The sequence below is a fragment of the Natator depressus genome, chromosome 10 (genome assembly GCF_965152275.1).
Source record: "Natator depressus isolate rNatDep1 chromosome 10, rNatDep2.hap1, whole genome shotgun sequence".
Classification (NCBI taxonomy): domain Eukaryota; kingdom Metazoa; phylum Chordata; order Testudines; family Cheloniidae; genus Natator; species Natator depressus.
This window is the reverse complement of record NC_134243.1, coordinates 39,517,721-39,536,046: the sequence shown is the minus strand read 5'-3', so window position 1 is coordinate 39,536,046 and position 18,326 is coordinate 39,517,721. Positions and strand designations below refer to the sequence as shown.

The 18,326-nt window shown below is 45.7% G+C and overlaps 1 protein-coding gene across 1 annotated transcript in view; it reads left to right on the top strand.

Moving 5' to 3' along the window:
* The first annotated feature begins 676 nt into the window (after positions 1-676).
* The window catches only part of LOXL1 (lysyl oxidase like 1), a 43,509-nt gene continuing 25,859 nt past the window's right edge, over positions 677-18,326 (top strand). Inside the window, exon 1 of the mRNA XM_074965858.1 lies at positions 677-2,245. Coding sequence (XP_074821959.1) covers positions 1,048-2,245 — 1,198 coding nt within the window. The 5' untranslated portion in view covers positions 677-1,047. The remainder of the gene's footprint in view (positions 2,246-18,326) is intronic.

Here is an 18,326-nt window from a genome sequence, read left to right as displayed (position 1 = left end):
AACTAGGCTCAATGTGGGAAACACTGAGTGAGGTTTTCTGGCCTGGGCTATGCAGGAGGTTGGACTAGATCAGAATGTTCCTTTCTGGCCTTAAAACCTCTGAAATCCAGGAATGCATTTCATTTTGAGATGGGCCCTGGATCTACATAGCCCCAGACTTGCAGGGTATCAGTAGCCATGTCTGATTTTTGCAGTCTGAACTTTTCTCCCATTTCATGGGAAAAAATGGGGTCCTGCAAGACAGAAAAGGTAGGGTCTGCCTCCAGATCTGTCACTAACTCATTCTTGTGACCTTCAGGTCACTCTACCTGGCCGAGCATCTCACTGACTCCATCAGTAACAGGAGGATTCTGATGTAAAGAGCTTTGAGATTTCTGGGCAAAAAGCGCGCATTGCTGTTAAAACAGTCAGCTTTATTCAAACTGGCTGTTTCAGGAAGAAACAACGGTTGCACTGAACTGCACGGACACTTGTTGCTCATAAATAGTGTTCCATCTTGGGACTGTTTTACTCAAACACCATATATAAAATAGCCTTGGGGAAATTGTGTAGTGCTGCTGAATTACTGAAAACTGATGGGCTCTAGGACCCAGTGGAGGAACGTCACACGAGCTGTCCTCAAACCTCTCCAAACTTTTCACAGCCTGTTGCTTATTCATTGAGATCAGGAGGAGTAAATCCATCCAGCCCAGAGAGAGAGTGAGAGAGAGAGAGAGAGGAACATCCCTGCTCGGAACATAGCAGCAATGTGAAAACCATTCACGGAGAAGCCCTGCAAACTTTACTGAAGCCTTGAGACCAAAAGCGGCTCTTTTCCTCCTTTCATCTCCCAAGTCAATTCCACATATGTTGGCCTGGCCATGCAGCCTGCGGGAGAGCTGTGCAGTTTAGAACAGGCCAGGAATGGACAGAGTTAGAGCTGTTCACATCAGGAAGCAGCGTAGAGGCTCTGGAGAGAGGAACAGCTGGCAGAGGCCATTCAGGCTGCCTCTTTGGTTTGGTTTTGCAAATACTAGCCATTAAATCATCCGCTCCTCTTTGGCCACAATGACGGCCTGTGGCTTGTGCGACTGGTGGGCTGTGATGGGCTGTGGGATCTTTCTGCTGGTCCATGGGCAGCAGCCACAGAGCAGCAACACAGACGGCAATCGGTGGAGGCAGATGATCCAGTGGGAGAACAATGGCAGGGTGTACAGCCTCTTGAATACAGGGTCTGAGTACGTGCGCGCTGGCCAGGAGCCGGCGGATGGCAGCACCAGGGTCCTGCTAGCTGACACCCCCAGGAGTCAAAGCAGAAGGGGGCAGGGGAACCTCAGGAGGCAAGCGCCCACCTTGCCAGTCAGGGTGGGCTCTGACACCATCCGGGGCCAGACACGGCACCCATTCGGCTTTGGCCAAGTCCCGGAGAACTGGCGGGAAGGTCCCGTCGGAGACAGCACCAGCTCCCAGCGGATCAGGCCATCCACCAGCCGGCAACGACAGACCAGCTCCTCCGCTGCCACCGTCGCGGCCTCTTCTTCATTCTCACACTCCTCCTTTGGGCAGCCCTCCTACTCACAGTTCCCCTTCCCCCAGCCCCCTTTTGGGAACCAGCATGAGCCCTACGATGCCCAGGTGTCTCGGGGCTATGACGAAGGCTACCTGTACTACCGCAGCACAGGAAACGGAGGGGGCGCTGTTGCATCAGCTGCTGCTGGTGTCGGTGTCCTATACCCCTTCCAGTCCAGGGCACGGTATGAGGAATATGGGGAGGACCAGAATCCCTACCGAGCCCAAGGCTACTATCCTGCTCCAGAGAGGCCCTATGTCGCAGTGCCCCCCCAGCCCCAGCCTGCTGATGGGCTGGATAGGAGGTACTCCCACAGCTTGTATCATGACACTAGCGCCACTGCGGAGCAAGGCTTCCAAGATCCTTATTCAGCAAGTCAAAACCAGCAGCCAATGGGACAAGGGGTCCCCACTATGGACAACTTACAGCTCAGCCCGGGGTCCCCTTTGGGGGCCAGCCCTGGGTATGACCCACGATTGGGGCGATACCCCCCTTACGGTAACATGCCACTGGAGCCCTATGTCCCACCCCACAACGTGGAACCCCAGCCACCTTTCCGGAACTTGGATCCCTATGGGGCTCCGCGACCTGAACCCTACCTTCCTGTGAGGAGCCCGGAAGCCCCACAAGTGATATCCGACAACCAAGCCCGGGTCAGCGTGGGCAGTGTTTACAGACCTCCTCAGAACGGACGGGGTGAGTCCTTGGGAGCTATGGGTGTGTGGGTGGGGAGCCTGGAGTGCTGCATGGTACCTGAGTTAGACACACACTATGGCCTGTTTACCCACGGCCTTTTCAGGGACACGCCAGAAGGCAGAGCCCTATGGGAGCAGAGACTCCCCTACACCTGCGTCAACTCCCTTCTGTTCCCTGAATCACAAAGCAGCCCAGTTGCTCACAGCGGCCCAAGGCATCTGCTGCCGTTCAGCTGCCTGAGTAATGAGGATGGGACCACAGGGTCTGAGCAGAGCCAGATGATGGACAGAGGGAGGCATTCATGTGTATTCAGGTAGTGGGTGGGGACATATGTGGGGAAGGTGCCATTATACACTAGGTTGATTGACGCCCTGTTTACATAGGCGCCAAATTTTCCCAGTGCCAGTGGGTGCTCGACCCCCACCCTCACCCCAGCTCCGCCCCAACTCCACCCTGCCCCGCCTCCTCCCGCCCCTGCCCCACCCCCATTCCGACCCCTTCCCCAAAGTCCCCGCCCCAACTCTGCCCCCTCCCTGCCCCTATTGGACTCCTTCCCCAAATCCCGGCCCCGGCCCTGCCTCTTCCCCGAGCGTGCTGCGTTCCCCCTCCTCCCCCCTCCCTCCCAGTGCTTGCTGCCGTGAAACAACTGTTTTGTGGCAGCAAGCACTGAGAGCTAGGGAGGAGGCGGAGGCGAGCTGGGGTGGGGGGGCCAGGGCGGGGAGCCTGCACCCACTAATTTTTCCCCACCCCCAGAGCACCCATGGAGTTGGCACCTATGCCTGTTAACACCTTATATAGATCAGGGTGAACTGGGTGGCGAACCTGAGAATGGGCCCAAGCATCACTGCATCGCGGGGGCTGAGCTGTGCTGTACTCCTGGGGTCTAGCAGCACTGCATCGCGGGGGTGATGTGCACTGTGCTCCTTGGCTCAGAAGCACTGCATCGTGAGACATCATTTGCAGTGCACTCCAGCTACGAACCGATTCGTAATTATGTCCCGTTTCTTGCCTGTATTCTGCACCGTGGACTGCTCTGCAGTTGTACAGGAGATAGGGTACAGGCTAGGTTGCACAGTTTAGCACTGCATTGTGCAGGAGGGTCTGGTGTGATGAACATCATCAAGGTCAGAACAGGGACACTCAGTGGTTTCACATGATTTTGACCCCAAAATAGGCCAGTGTTATAGCTTTTGGCTGAGTTTGCTTTGCATATTTTGTTTTGAGTTGGAACTCAAAACAAAGGCTAGCGTGTGTGACAGAAAACCTGTGGAATTTAACTCCCCCCACCCCCCAAAAAAAATGATTTGGATGAACCCATGGAAACCCCAGCTCACCAGACCCCTCTGACCCCTGTGACTCCTTTAGCCTGGCCAGCTCCCTAATGGTTACTGAGATAAGCACGTCCAGAATGGGCTGGCTGATACACAAGAACAAAGACACCTCTCCAGGCTCCGCGCTCAGTTCCCCTGGGGAGCCCTACATGCTGGTGTAGGCTGGATGAGTATGATGGCTCTGTGTGTGCTGCTGCTGCTCAGCACAAGGCTACAGGTTCCATGCTGGCAGTGCAGCAAGATGTGGCTGGGATGTCTCAGTGCAGACGATCTAGGAGTTTGGTAATGGGCTACAGAAACCTAGGACACCTGTTTGGAGCCAGCCATTGGATAGTAGAGATCAAGAACTGTAGCCATCAGTAGTGGTTTGGGGGACTATATGTAATTAATTGGTGGGTCTCAGTCCAGTTCCATCATGAAAACTGGTCTCACAATTGGCATTAATTGGCCCTCTCATTGGCATTCTCAGCAGAGAGGCCAAAGATTATATGGAGTCCTCTGGCCAAGGGCTGAGGATCAGGTGTCCATACTAAGATCAATTGATCTGTCAACTCAGCTGCCATCAGTGCCGTTGATCACGAGGTGTTGCTGGTTCATTTGGAAGCTCTAGCAGGAGAGGAGGGGGCTGCTCTTGGTGTCTGTTCTTTCCTTGCTGAGCACTCCCCAAGGGGGATTTGGGTGACTGTTTGAACTCCCACTGGAGGCCCACAGGGCTTCATTTTCACTCCTGTACTCCGTGATCTACTCTGGCTTCCTGTTGGCCTCCCTCGGTGGCATTGGTGGTGCTGTAAAACCCTAGATGGCCTGGGACCTGTCTGTCTGAATCCCCTTTCTCTGTGTGTCAGAGCCCCAGCTACAGTAAACAGAGGGGCTCAACTGGACCCTATACAAGGGAAGGAGCTGCTGGCAGAGTGTTCTCTGGGGAAGGGCCCTCGACTTTGTAACATCTCCACCACTTGATCCAAAACAGCCCATTGACCTTCGGGGCATGCTGCTGACCCGTCCAATTACCCAGGCCTTGGGGGAGTGAGGGGCTGGTGTTGCTTGGGTTTGGGGTTATTTCTGGTTGGCTGTTTTCTGGTCTGGAGCAGAAGAGAAACTGCTGTTTTTATCTTCCATGCAGCTGTGTTTTAGTTCCTGGGAAATGTGCTTACTGTCTGGCTTGGGTGTTTTTTAAATATAGATCATCGGTCAAAAGAAATAGTAATAATAGTTATTATTTATCTTAGTGTAGGATCCAGAGGCCGCAGCTGCAATCCCAGCCCCACTGAGCTAGGTCCTGTATGGACACAGAGACAGTCCATGCCCAAAAGTCTAGGAGGAAAAGAAAAATAATTCACCTGAGGTCACATAGCAGCTCAGTGGTGGAACCCGGGATAAAACTCTGATGTCTCCGGACTAGCAGTCCAGCTGCTCTCTCCTCTTTCTCCCCTATAACTGGCCCTTTCAGGTCAGTTGGCCAAGAGCCAAGGCTGTCCCTGTGCTTTGATTATAAACAGAGACCTCTAGTCCACAGGGCAGTCATTGAGGCAGGTTTATTAATTGGTAAAATCACCTTTAAAATAGAATCAAATGTTAATTGCCATTTCTAATCTCTTTAAACATTCAGTCAATCTGCCCAAGTCGCAGCTCATGGCCTGGAAGGAATTTACGAAATTCCAAGCCCATAACTGAGCTGGTTACATTGCCTGTTAGTCAAGCAGCCAGATCATTAGATTGTGTGAGCTGAGTTTTGTGCACTGTATGGACATCCTCTCTTCCTCCTGCCACCCACACAACAAAAGCATTTTAAAAGGCAACTGACAAGACTCGGTGATCCTGTCCCTACCACACTTTGGCACTTGTTCATGCCAAAACCAAACACCATTCAACTTTCAGCTGTTATTTTCAGTCCTTGTTGATTGCTAAGATATTTAAGCGTAAACTGAACCTTTCCTCTTTGCAATCAACTCCTTAATGACTCACTCCATCATCAGGAAATCACAGTCCCATGCTGGCAATACCACAATAGCATCCACGTTAGCATGGCACTCTAGCTAACAATGCTCAAATACAACTCATAGTTAATACTCTTTGGTACTTATAGAAGAGTGTGTTTCATCCAGAGATCTCACAGCAGCTCACCTTAACCAAGGTGTTTACATTTTATTAGCCCCATCCTACAGATATGGAAATTGAGTCATAGGGAGGCAAAGTGATTGGCTAGAATCACAAAGTAAGTAGGAGCTTATCTAAATAGTTTTACCTGTGAAGTGAAAGAAGGTAGGGTGACAAGTGCTGATCAGTTGTGTAGTCAATGGCTTGACCATGATTTGGTTCATTATGAAGTATATACAAAGACCAAATAACCAATGTCAGTAAGGTTTATTAATATGGTATGAGAAAAAGGTTCTGTCTATATAATACCAGTCTCCATGCTGCCCCATGCAGTGATGTTACAGTCACTTAACACAGAAGGTGTGCTTCCCAAGTTACATGTTTCAGCTGGTATTATTTATATAATTTTACAAGTTACACATAGAATCGTAGAATCATAGAACTGGAAGGGACCTCGAGAGGTCATCTAGTCCGGTCCCCTGCACTCATGGATGGACTAAGTATTATCTAGACCATTCCTGACAGGTGTTTGTCTAACCTGCTCTTAAAAGTCTCCAATGATGGCAATTCCACAACCTCCCTAGGCAATTTATTCCAGTGCTTAAGCACCCTGACAGTTAGGAATTTTTTCCTAATGTCCAACCTAATCCTCCCTTCCTGCAATTTAAGCCCATTGCTTCTTGTCCTATCCTCAGAGGTTAAGAAAAAAAATTCTTCTCCCTCCTCCTTATAACAATCTTTTATGTACTTGAAAACAATTATCATGTGCTCTCTCAGTCTTCTCTTTTCCAGACTAAACAAACCCAGTTTTTTCAATCTTCCCTCATAGGTCATGTTTTTTAGACCTTTAATCATTTTTGTTGCTTTTCTCTGGACTTTCTCCGATTTGTCCACATCTTTCCTGAAATGTGGCACCCAGAACTGGACACAATATTCCAGTTGAGGCATAATCAGCATGGAATAAAGCAGAAGAATTACTTCTCGTGTCTTGCTTACAACACTCCTGTAAAACATCCCAGAATGACGTTCGCTTTTTTTGCAAGAGTGTTACACTGTTGACTCATATTTAGCTTATGACCCCCAGATCTCCTTCCTCAGTACTCCTTCCTACGCAGTCATTTCCCATTTTGTATGTGTGCAACTGATTGTTCCTTCCTAAGTGAAGTACTTTGCATTTGTCCTTATTGAATTTCATCCTATTTACTTCAGACCATCTCTTTACGCATCACTAAAATCCAACCCATCAGTTGTCCCAGTTCCCTAATTTGTTCTTCTGTTCCTTCCTTATCTTTGTTGTGAATACTAGCATTCCAGGTACCGGTCCATGAAGGAACTTCCTGAGTTTACTAAGATATAAAACGAATGTCTCTTGATTTTGACAAGTTTCCTATCTGCTTATGCCATATGTTTACTTCAGCAAATACAAGCAGTTATGGGATACTTAGTAAACTTATAAGTAAACAAGCTTATGGTATGGGCCAGTTTAGGTTATATCACTGTGCTTAATGTTACTGGTGCTTAATGGATACTAATATATATGGTGTGGATAATAGATGTTATTAATATGATATATTTTAAAGAAAAGGATATAAAGAAAAGGAATACTTGTGGCACCTTAGAGACTAACAAATTTATTTGAGCATAAGCTTTCGTGAGCTACAGCTCACTTCATCGGATGCATTTGTGAATGTAAGTTGTAGCTCACGAAAGCTTATGCTCAAATAAATTTGTTAGTCTCTAAGGTGCCACAAGTACTCCTTTTCTTTTTCCGAATACAGACTAACACGGCTGCTACTCTGAAACCTATATTTATATGCTAGCCAGCATATATTAGTCAACACAAGGGTCTCTCAAAGAGAAGAGTTTCAGGAAAGGTTCCCACTCATGATTGCCAGAGATGTCCAAAATGTTCACAATGAATTCTGAAACCAGGTGAAACTGGGGCAAATCTGTGGTTTCATTCCTACAGCAATGACTACATTCAGATTCACTGAGAGTCTAAAAAACCTTTGGAGTCAATGCAATCTGGATTTCAAGTGAGCCCAGGCCAGTTTATGGTTCAGCTATAAAGCAAGTGAATCTCTCTGAGTCACTGAGATTCACTCTGACCCTTCAGGGTAGAGTTGTGTGAATAACTGAATTTTTGGTTCAGTGGCTAAGCCAAAAAATCGGGGAAAAAATCATTGGGTCAACCCAAAATAATTATTTTCGGTGAAACAACAAAATAAAAAAATAAAAGCTTAATTTAGATCAAACAAAACATTTAATTTGACCTGAAACATTTTGTTTTGGTTTGGGGTTTTTTAACCTATTAATAAAAATGCAGTGAAATCCTAAACAAAACAGAATTCCAAGTGTAAAAATCAAAATGTTTCATTTAAAAAATATCAAAACAAAACATTTAGGATTTTTCAGCATTTTTTTTTCTTTCTGTTTTTTTCCCCCAACAACCAGCTTGGCAAATTCAACTGTAATTTGCAAAAATGTTTTGGTCAACACAAACATGCTTTTTTCAGCCAAAAAACAAAGTCTCAGCTGATAAATTGTGTCCAGCTCTAGTGATTGGGACATGACATTCAAGGCAAAAGTCAATGAGGAGTAAACATACCTGTGATCTATTGCTGAGGGGAAGGGTCACAGGAGGCCCGATCAACCAGCTCTACTGATCATGTTGTCCAAAAATCTCCACAGGGGCCTACTGTAAACTTCTAAAAGTCCAGCTGGGTGGTCAGTACTGGGCAGAGGGAGGAGGCAGAATTGGGACAGAGATGAGAGGCTCCAGGAGGAGCTGAACTTGAGAAGCTCAGGCCTGGCTTCTGCTGTTGGTTACAAAGTTAATTGAAGTTATAAAATCTAAACTTCAGCCCGATCTCCTTCTGCCTGTGGGCAGAGCTTTAGGGCCCCAGCAGCATGATGCAACAGTAGGAGTCATGTGGCCCAAATGTCAGGTGATGATACTGCAATGCTGTGGACCTGATCCAAAGCACATTTAATTCAAGGACCCCAATGCAACCAGCAAATAATTGGATGGATGTTTGAGAAACCTTCTAAGCACCCCTGTGGCGTCCAACCATTTGATTGGATATCAGTGTTGGAGACCCAGCAAGTCTTTCCACTGTACCTTTCCCTCCCTCCCTCCCAAAATGCCATGAACTCACTGGGTGGCAGGAGTGGGGCTTTCTGGGTGGAACTCCACCTTGAGCGGGTGTCTTCAGCTCAGAAATTCTGAGCTGAGATTCTGTGCCTGGAAAGTGCCAGCGTTCACGGGCATAGCTGGCCTTGAGCATGTGCTTGTGATCAGATCCCTCCAAGTCCATGTTTCATGCAAGCAGCACTGAACAAAGGGCTAATTTTATGAGCTTGACCTCATTTCCTTCTGGCCTGGCTCCAGGGGCTGCAGAGGCAAAGGGGAGCTGAGTGTGTATATATTCTTGTCAACTTGCAATACTAAACACATGTGAACTTTCTAAAATAAACACAACCCCCATGCTCTTTGCTCCATTTACACTACCATTTGTTTCTCTCTCTCTCTCTGCTGTTAACATGCTCTCTGGCGTCAATTCTTTCCTCTTCCCCATCCATTCTCTTTCTCCTTCCTTTTACCTTAATATTTATTTCCAGCACTTACTTCACTTTCTCCATTGCATATTTTGTTATATTTAAGTCTTCTCTTTCTCTTTCTCTCTCTTTCGCTCCATCTGCTGCCATTTGTCTCTATCTCTTGCCTCCTTCTGTTCTTATCTCCTCTTGATCTAGTTTAACACCTTTTCATTGGAAACCCACTTCCATGTTTTGCTTTTCTGTACTTAAGCAATCCAGACAAAGATTCACAGGGAACATGTGACTCAGGGAATTGAAACAATAACGAGGATCCTCATTGGTCAACCCTGAGTGTTCAAAAATTGCGAGTCAGGCCCTAAAACTTGCGAGATTAAAAAAATCCTTGATAAATCTGGTGTTCTTTTGCTTTGCTTTCTGGTTGTCCTCAGGCTTCTCTCTCCAACCACAAGGACTAGAAACTTACTTTAAAAAAATTAAAGTATCATCATCACATGATTCCAGAAGCTGGAGATTTAAAACAAACATCAATTATCATGAGACTTGGGATAAAATTGTGAGAATTGGCAACACTGCCCCCTCTCTCAAGTGTATTTTTTTTATAAGATACCAGTCATCCCAGGAAAACTCTCTCTGTCAGTGGACTGGTTGGCCAGGAGAACCAAGGGGACTGCACTGGTGACAGGATTGTTTGATTTTGATGTCACAGATACACCTATTCCATGAGCCAAACACAATCCCAATCTTCCCTCAGTTCCCTTCTCCTTCCCCCAAAACCAGGTAGACAAAACCCTGTGGTTCTTGCAGGGTGCTTGGCATCTGCTCCCATATGGGACCTGGGACCAGAGCGCTCCAGGGCCATTACATTTCAACTTCTAAGGGTACATCAGCAGTGCGATTCTGGGGTGTGATTGCAGCTCATGTGGGAGTACCAGAACTAGTTTTGAGCTAGCTAGGTCAGGCATTGGAGCAGCGAAGCTGCGGCAGCACTTGGGTGCTACTGATGCAGCTTCCCTGCTCCAGTACAGGGTTGTCCTGAGGCATACACAACATACTCAGCTGCATAGGGCACCTGAAAATTTGGTGCACCACTGGGTCTTAGTATCCACCCACTTAACTTTCCTATCCCTGTTCTGACCCTTCCTACAGGTTCCTACAGCTGGCTTCCTCGGGAGGGGATCTAGTAGTTAAAAATGAAAAAGCCTTCCAGCCTGCCAGACCTATTAGCAGAACACTGAAACTGTTGAACAGCCATTCAAGGGGTAATGAAGCCATTTAACAAGCATTTGCCAAACCCCAGGTATATACTGTCAGTTTCTGAATTTACTGACAAAAACAGTTGTGCATTACTATAATATTTACTCAGAACATGTCAGTCTACAGGACCTTAGTTTAAAATTTGCTTTAAAAATATTTAATTAGTGTGTTTGTGAAGATTGTAAAATCACATCTCTAAAAAATCCTTGCATAGATTTTTAGATGCACAATCATCTTTAGCCTTAAATACTTGGATCTTCAGACATATAGTTTTTTAAATAAATCTTTCAAAAGACCACCCTTATCTAAAATACACATTTTAATTACTATAGTAAAAAAAACTTGCTTCCAAAGTCTTCCTGTCCTTTTTGTCCATCCCTTTCTCCCTTCACCCACCCACCCCCATCTCCATTGAACAGAGCCTTAAAGGGACAACACCCCTTTTCTTCCAGATAGCTGGACAAAGAGTTTCCCTTTCTTTACTTTTGACTATCTGATGAACTAAGAGAACCCTCCAGCAAAATCAGTACCTTAGTAAGATATAAAATCCTTTGTTATGCCTCAAATCTTTGGAAACATATTTTTTAAAGTTGGTGAAATTTCATAAACATGTCTATTGTTATGGAGATCACACAAGGCAAATTAATGTTCCCTTTTTCTAAAAGCAATGAACTTTGTTATGAACACACTAAACCTCTGTGACTGATTAATTTAAAATAATGTCTTTGTTTCAGTGAGTTAAATATGTAGTAATCTGGAATGATTACTTTATGAAGGCTTAAGAATACATTTAAAATATAAAATCAGCTTAGAAATACTGATTAAGAAAATGTAAAACAGAGAAGAGCTGCATCATGTATTCCATAATATTTAATGTTGTATTCAGCAAGACAGCTGACTCACCCTTATTACAAAGTTTTTGCAAACAAATGTCTGACAAACTTCAGGGCATATCAAAAAACCTGAGATTGACATTTTTTATTCCCAAGTTTAGTGCTTTTAATTAGGTACCTTCTGCATATCCATTCTATGTGAGGGAGATGGTACAGGGGTCTCTGCGTGGAACTGTGATGCTCCACCACCGTGAGGCAGGCTGGGCGTCTTTGTTATCCTTTGGTGCCTCGTCCCCTCACTCACCCACCCATCCACCCCGCCGGGCTGCAAGCTCGGGCTGCCATTGGGCATAGGGGCACCAGTTTAATAATACTGCGTAGGGGCCCATAAATCCTAAGGACGGCCCTGCTCCAGTACCATGGTAACTGGAGTAAAGCTAGCTTGAATATGTTTGGGCCTGAACTTTGTGTCTCTGGCCAATCTCTCCATCCGAGTTAGGGAACAGAATAGGGCAAGGGGGCAACCACCCCTTATAAAACATCTAAAGAAGATGTTACCTTCTGCCTGGCGGGATACTGAAGGGGGCATCCCATTGCCTGGCCTCCTCAGCTCCCTCCAAGGAGAGGGCTGTCTCCAAGAGGCCTGGCCATTCTGCTCTGAGCAGTTTCTGCAGCAGAACCACTTTCCTCTCCTTGCCTCCACATGTCTCTGATTAGATTTATTTTCATGTTTCTTTCCATATATGTACTCAGGTCACCTAGCAACCACTCAACCCAGCATAGCTGTCTTGGTTTCCCACAGGGATTTGTGTTCACTCTGTGGGCGGCTTGGTTTGGAGGGCTGGGATTTTTCTTCACATTTACCAGCACATATGAGTTCAGGGTACCGGTGGAATAACAGGCCCCCTCCCTCCTCTGCTCTCTCAGCACTCACAGGTGAGGGTCCTGTGTCCTTCTGCTGATCCATAAACTCCAGGGGCTGACCGCTTGTGGGCATTAAAGTTCCTATGACACTTTTCACAGGAGGTGTTAGCCCCAGTGTCCTGGCCAGCTTTCAGGCTAAGTAATTACATTCTGGCTGAGCTGAAAGTCCCTGAGCAGCTTCAATTAGAGAAGTTAGTCTCCTCCTATAAACTGTTGGGTAGTGTTCCTAATAGAGAAGAGTGGCCATGTTCCAGTTCAGAAGTACCTGTGTTCCACTCTGTGTGTGTGTGTGTGTGTAATTACTTATAGACTTTCAAATTTCTTTCCATGTGAGGATCTCAAAGCAGTTTGCAAAACTGGTGAATAAACCAGGTGTGAGGTAGGTCCATGTTACTATTCCGATTTTATAGGTGGGGAAACTGAGGCACTGACAGAGTAAGTGACATGCCCAAGGTCACCCAGTAAAATGGCAGCAGTGCTGAAAATAGAATCCTGGGGTCCCCCGCTCCAAACTCTCCAAACCCTCTTTGGAAACTAATAATAATACCTAGCTCTTTTCATCAGTAATCTCAAATCAATTTACAAAGGTGCTCACTACTCTTCTCGAGGGCCGGCCTCAGGGAAAATGGCACCCTGCGCGAACTAGCATTTTGGGGCTCCTGACCCCTGTGGGCACAGTGCCTCCCATTGCCCCTGACCCCCATGGCTCCTCACCTGTGTCCCCAACCCCTGCACTATCCTCCCATCTATCTTGTGCCCCAACTCCTGCATGTGCCCCTTTTGCCCCTAAGTCCTGCACCCTTCTCCTGTGCCCAGGTTGGGAAACTGACCCAGATGCATGGAGCAGCTGGCATTGCTGCTCGCTCTCTCGACCCCCACCACACTGCTCCTCCGCACACCCCTAGGGGTTTGGGGGCGGGAATGAGGCCCGACATCAGGGCCCCCTGCATCCAGGTCACTTTTCCCACCTAGGCTGCATAAGTACTTGGTGCTGCTCCTTGCTCCCCCACTCACAGCCCCCTAGGGGTGCATGGAGGAAAGTTGGGGGTGGGGGGTGAGCAGTATCTGTGCATCACTGCTTGTCCTCCACCAGGCGGAAGCAGGGAGAAATCTGGGCGCCCTTCCACACGGCACTCCCCTGCCAGCCGGGAGCAGTTTCTGACTTTACACTGGCAATGCGCACCTCTGTGCTGCTGCACAGCACCCCCTTGACCATCACGCCCCTGGGCAGTTGCCTGGGTGGTCCACCCCAAAGGCTGACCCTGCCACTATCCCCCTTTACAGGTGGGGAAACTGAGGCACAAGGAGGTGAAGGGACTTGCCCAACATCACACATGGGTCACTGGCAGAGCTGGGAATTGAACGCAGTCTTCCTGGTCTCTAGCTCTAGACATGTGTAGTTATCAGTAGGGTGGCTCAATCCTGCAGCCCTCATTCAGGCACAACTTCAGCTGAAGCATGTATGAAGGGACTGCTGTTATTGGTCCACAGTGAGCACCGTCCATGTGGCTCAGCAAGCTACCCTGTGAGACCCCTCCCATGGCTGGCTGCCTCCATGCACACTGCTCCCCAGCCACACTCTGCCCACCAATACACTGCTGCGTGTGTGCTATGGGCACGATAGATAAGATTGATTCCCCCCATGCTGTGTCTGCCAGCTGGTGGGCAGGTTTCGCAGCAGGCCTCCCTCATGATTGGTGTCTGCAGTGTGATAGTTGCACTTGCTGTGCGTGGGTCTTGCGGGGACCCTCACTGTCCAGAGGGAGCTAACACTTTTGTGCAAGGTTCTGACTATGCAATTATCTAGTTCTTTTTGGAACCCGGTTACACCTTTTGACCTCACAACATCCTCTAGGATGACTTCACAGATTGACTGTGCATTCTCCACTGCATTCATGATTTTATAGACTTCTGACATATCCAATCTTAGTCATCTCTTTTCTAAGTGGAGTAGTCCTGTTCTTGCCTCGTACAGAAGCTGTTCCATATCCCAATCATTTTTGTTGCCCTTCTCTGTACCTTTTCCAGTTTTATGTTTTTTGAGATAGGACCACCAGAACTGCACACATTATTCCATGTGTGAGCAAAGCATGTATTAATATAGTGGCATGATATTTTCTGTCCCATAATCTATCCCTTTCCTAATGGTTCCTAACATTCACTTAGCTTTTTTGACTGCAGATGCACACTGAGCAAATATTTTCAGAGAACTGTCTACGACGCCACAATCTTTCTTGACTGTTAACAGCTAATTTAAACTCATTTTTGTATGTATAGTTGGAATTATTTTTTCCATTGTGCATTACTATTTCTTTTGTTTTTTACAGTGCAAATATTTGTAATAAAAATAATATACACTTTGATTTCAATTACAACACAGAATACAATATATATGAAAATGTAGAAAAATATCCAAAATATTTAATACATTTCAATTGGTATTCTGTTTTTAACAGTGCGATTAAAACTGCAATTAATTGCAATTAGTTTTTTTAATCACAATTAATTTTTTTGAGATAATCTCATGAGTTAACTGCAATTAATCAACAGCCCTAATACACACACACACACACAGACACACACAGACACACACACACACTCAGAGGCAGTCCTTGAATTTACAATGTTCGACTTACAATGAACGGCACTTCCAATACTTCTGAATTGACACCCTGATTAGACTTATGACAATTGGTTTCAACTTTATGATGCTCAGTCTCGCAGTGGAGTGGCTTGCGGTTCTGACTTACGACGTTTCAACTTACGACGCAATTTTCAGGAACCAATTGTGTCATAAGTACAAGGACTGCCTGTATATATCTATATCTATAAATATATAGATATAAAAACCCTTGGGTGAATACCATCTGGTCTTGGTGACTTATTACTGTTTAATTTATCAGTTTGTTCCAAACGCTCCTCTTTTGACACCTTAGTCTGGGACAGTTCCTTGGATTTGTCACCTACAAGAATGGCTTGCATGTGGGGGTGTTCCCCACATCCTCGGCAGTGAAGACCGATGCAAAGAATTCATTTTGCTTCTCTGCAATGGCCTTCTCTTCCTTGAGCGCTCCTGTAGCTCTTCGATCGTCCAGTGGCCCCACTGATTGTTTAGCAGCTTCCTGCTTCTGATGTACTTTAAAAAAATCTGTTAGTTTTTTTTGTTGTTGCTCTTCAAATCTTTCTTCGTCTGCCTTATTGTATTTTGACACTTGACTGGCCAGAGTTTATGCTCCTTTTAATTTTCCTCAGTAGGATTTGACTTCCAATTTTAAAGGTTGCTGTTTTAACTCTAACAGCCTCTTTTACTCTGCTGCTTAGACATGGTGGCATTTTTGGGTCCTCTTATGTTTTTTACGTTTTTTTTAATTTGATTATCTGAGACTTTGTTTTTTATTAAAAATTCTTGGCTTGATGGGTTGGAAACAAGGTCCAGTAGTCATGAGCTTACACAAGACACTATTGCCTTATTCCTGGGCAAAGATCAGGACATGCCATATTTGGGGCAACCTTTGATCCAGTGGAACCAGACTTTTTGATGTTTTAAACTGCCTGATAGAGCTGGGTGAAGGTTTTTGGATTAATAGTTTGTTCATCAAAAATGCAATTGTGGATCGCCTGAAACTAGATGCAAATTTGGGTTGAATTTGGTGAGCAGTTTTGGCCAGAAAAAAAACAATAGATTTATTTTTAAATCAAAACACACCTCCGCAGGCTGCTGTGAGGATAAATGTATGAAAGACTGGGATGTGCACAGACATTACAGCCATGGAATACCTTTGATCGTTATGACTGGAGCCATTTAGCCCTTGGGATGGCATTGGCTCCAGTTGCAAAAGGTTCAGGTTAGCTGCTGAGTACTTATCAAAGCATCACTGGTACCTGGCTTGTGGGCATGGTCATGAACCCAGATGAAGAAAAGAACAAGTGGAAAGTCGGGGCTTTGCAGCCGGAGTGACTGGAGAACAGGCGGTTTGCCTTTGTCAGCTGAGATGGCTTTTAATGATGGCACTTATGGCACACCTTATGGCTCCTGGAGGGGAAGGGAATGAGAGGGAGACTGTCCCCATTCCTTGGGCCACCCTGCCTGCTGGTAACGGCAACATTCCATGGCAGATCAGTTTGCTGGGAGGCTGAGGCTGACCCTGGATGCTGCAGGGCATTTTTTTTCAACCAAAAAGGCTTTTTAGCCAAAAATGAACATTTTTTGCAGAAAATATTAATTCTGATCAAATTATTCCCTTTTGCAATGAAAAATTGTTACCAGAAACTGATTTTTAACCCCAAAACGATTTTTCAAAAAACAAATGTTTTGGGGTTTGAGGTTTCTTCTTGTTGAAAAAACCCCAGGCAAAGTTCATAGGAAATTTCAGGAGGGGAAAAAAGGGGGTTTGTTTTTTTCCAAAAATTCCTACAAAAATCACTGGGATTTTTTAACCAACTAGAATCCTGCATCTCCACTTCCTTCCTATCTTATGAAGCGAGGTCACTTTCCATTACTCTCTTTCTTTCCAACTTTCATGGTTCACTGATTCCTTCGGCTTTCGACTGTCTGTTTATATCAAGAATTTAGGGCCAACTTTTATTGAAGCAAACTGGAGTCTTTCCACTGCCTTCAGTAGGCAATGGATCGGATCCTTAAAGGATGCCCATCACCGTAGTATCTGGGCACTGAAGCACTTACATGTACAGGAACATAAAGCTCCAGGCTTAATGAGCTCTGCTCCCTCCAACCCTGAGTCCAGCTGGTTCGACTTACAGAGCTAAAAGGGGGAAGGGGCTGCATTGCCAACAAGATCTCAGTTTTAGTCAAGTTCACTTGGATCCCACTGGGGACCGAAGGCTCTCCTTGGCCAAAGCCCCTGCAGCAGAAATGCAAAGCTCAGCTCACTTTGCCTTCAGCCTTGTGTGCCTCAGGCCTGACCTGGGGCTCAAGGTGGGAGAGTGCAGTTCAGCTCGTGTGGCCCAATCAATTCTTGGCCTTCCCCTGAGACAAGAGCAATAATCTGCTCACATTGCAGGGGTGGTTTGATGATGGATTCACTTGCCCTCTAACAAATGGGTTTGAACTTGTGATCTAAAGCAAATGGTTCCATATTCTGCTGTCTCCTCCTTCCATCCTCTGCCAGGTTTTATTTCAAACACATCACTTGTTGGAGGTGTCTTGCAATAACACATTACACTTGTACAGCTCCTTTCCGAACATTTGTGCAGGTAACCACCATACCCATTTTATGGAAGGATAAACTATAAGAAAGGAACTCATCATACAGCAAGTCAGTGGCAAGAGCCAGAAACATAACCCAGTGGTTCTGACTCCCAGCTCTCTGTTCTGCGCCCCAAACAGCATTCTCATCACTATCTCGATGTAAAACTCCATCTCTTGTTGTAATGAAGCCATAGGAAAAGGACGAAGAACAAGTTTTTTCAGTCAACATTTTTTGGATGTTGATGTGAAATTTCAAAGCAAAAAAAATCTGGATAATGTTGATGAAAAATTTCCCCTATTTTTCAACTAACTATGGGGCTGGTCAGATTGGGTTTGGTTGGCAGCGGAGGCCTGTTTGTTTGATTGTTTTGTTTGTTTTTTGAGGAATTTTCAAAATTTCAGTTTTCAAAAAAGGGTGGGGAAATGTTGATAAATTGTTCATGAAATATTTCCACTTTCTTCGAGCTACGTGTGGTGAGGCTGCCAATCTGCCTCCTTTTACCAGCACTGAATTAAAGAAAGAATGAAAGAAAGAAAGAAAGAAAGAAAGAAAGAAAGAAAGAAAGAAAGAAAGAAAGAAAGAAAGAAAGAAAGAAAGAAAGCCTAGCTTCTTGATGGGAAAGGAACAGAAGAACTTAGTTTAATGATCCTTGTAAGACTTGTACATCCATTAATGCTGTCCTCAAGCACAATTGTGGTTCTTTAGCAGGTACACTTGATAGTTGCTTAAGCCACAATCAAGAATGTTTTATAATCAGTTATTATTCAAATATGTTGAGGATTCTTGACATAAAGACCAAATCTTGCCATTCTTTCTCAGTGCTTCCTCAGACAGAACTCCCATTGATTGAGCAGGTCATGCAACCCAGTGA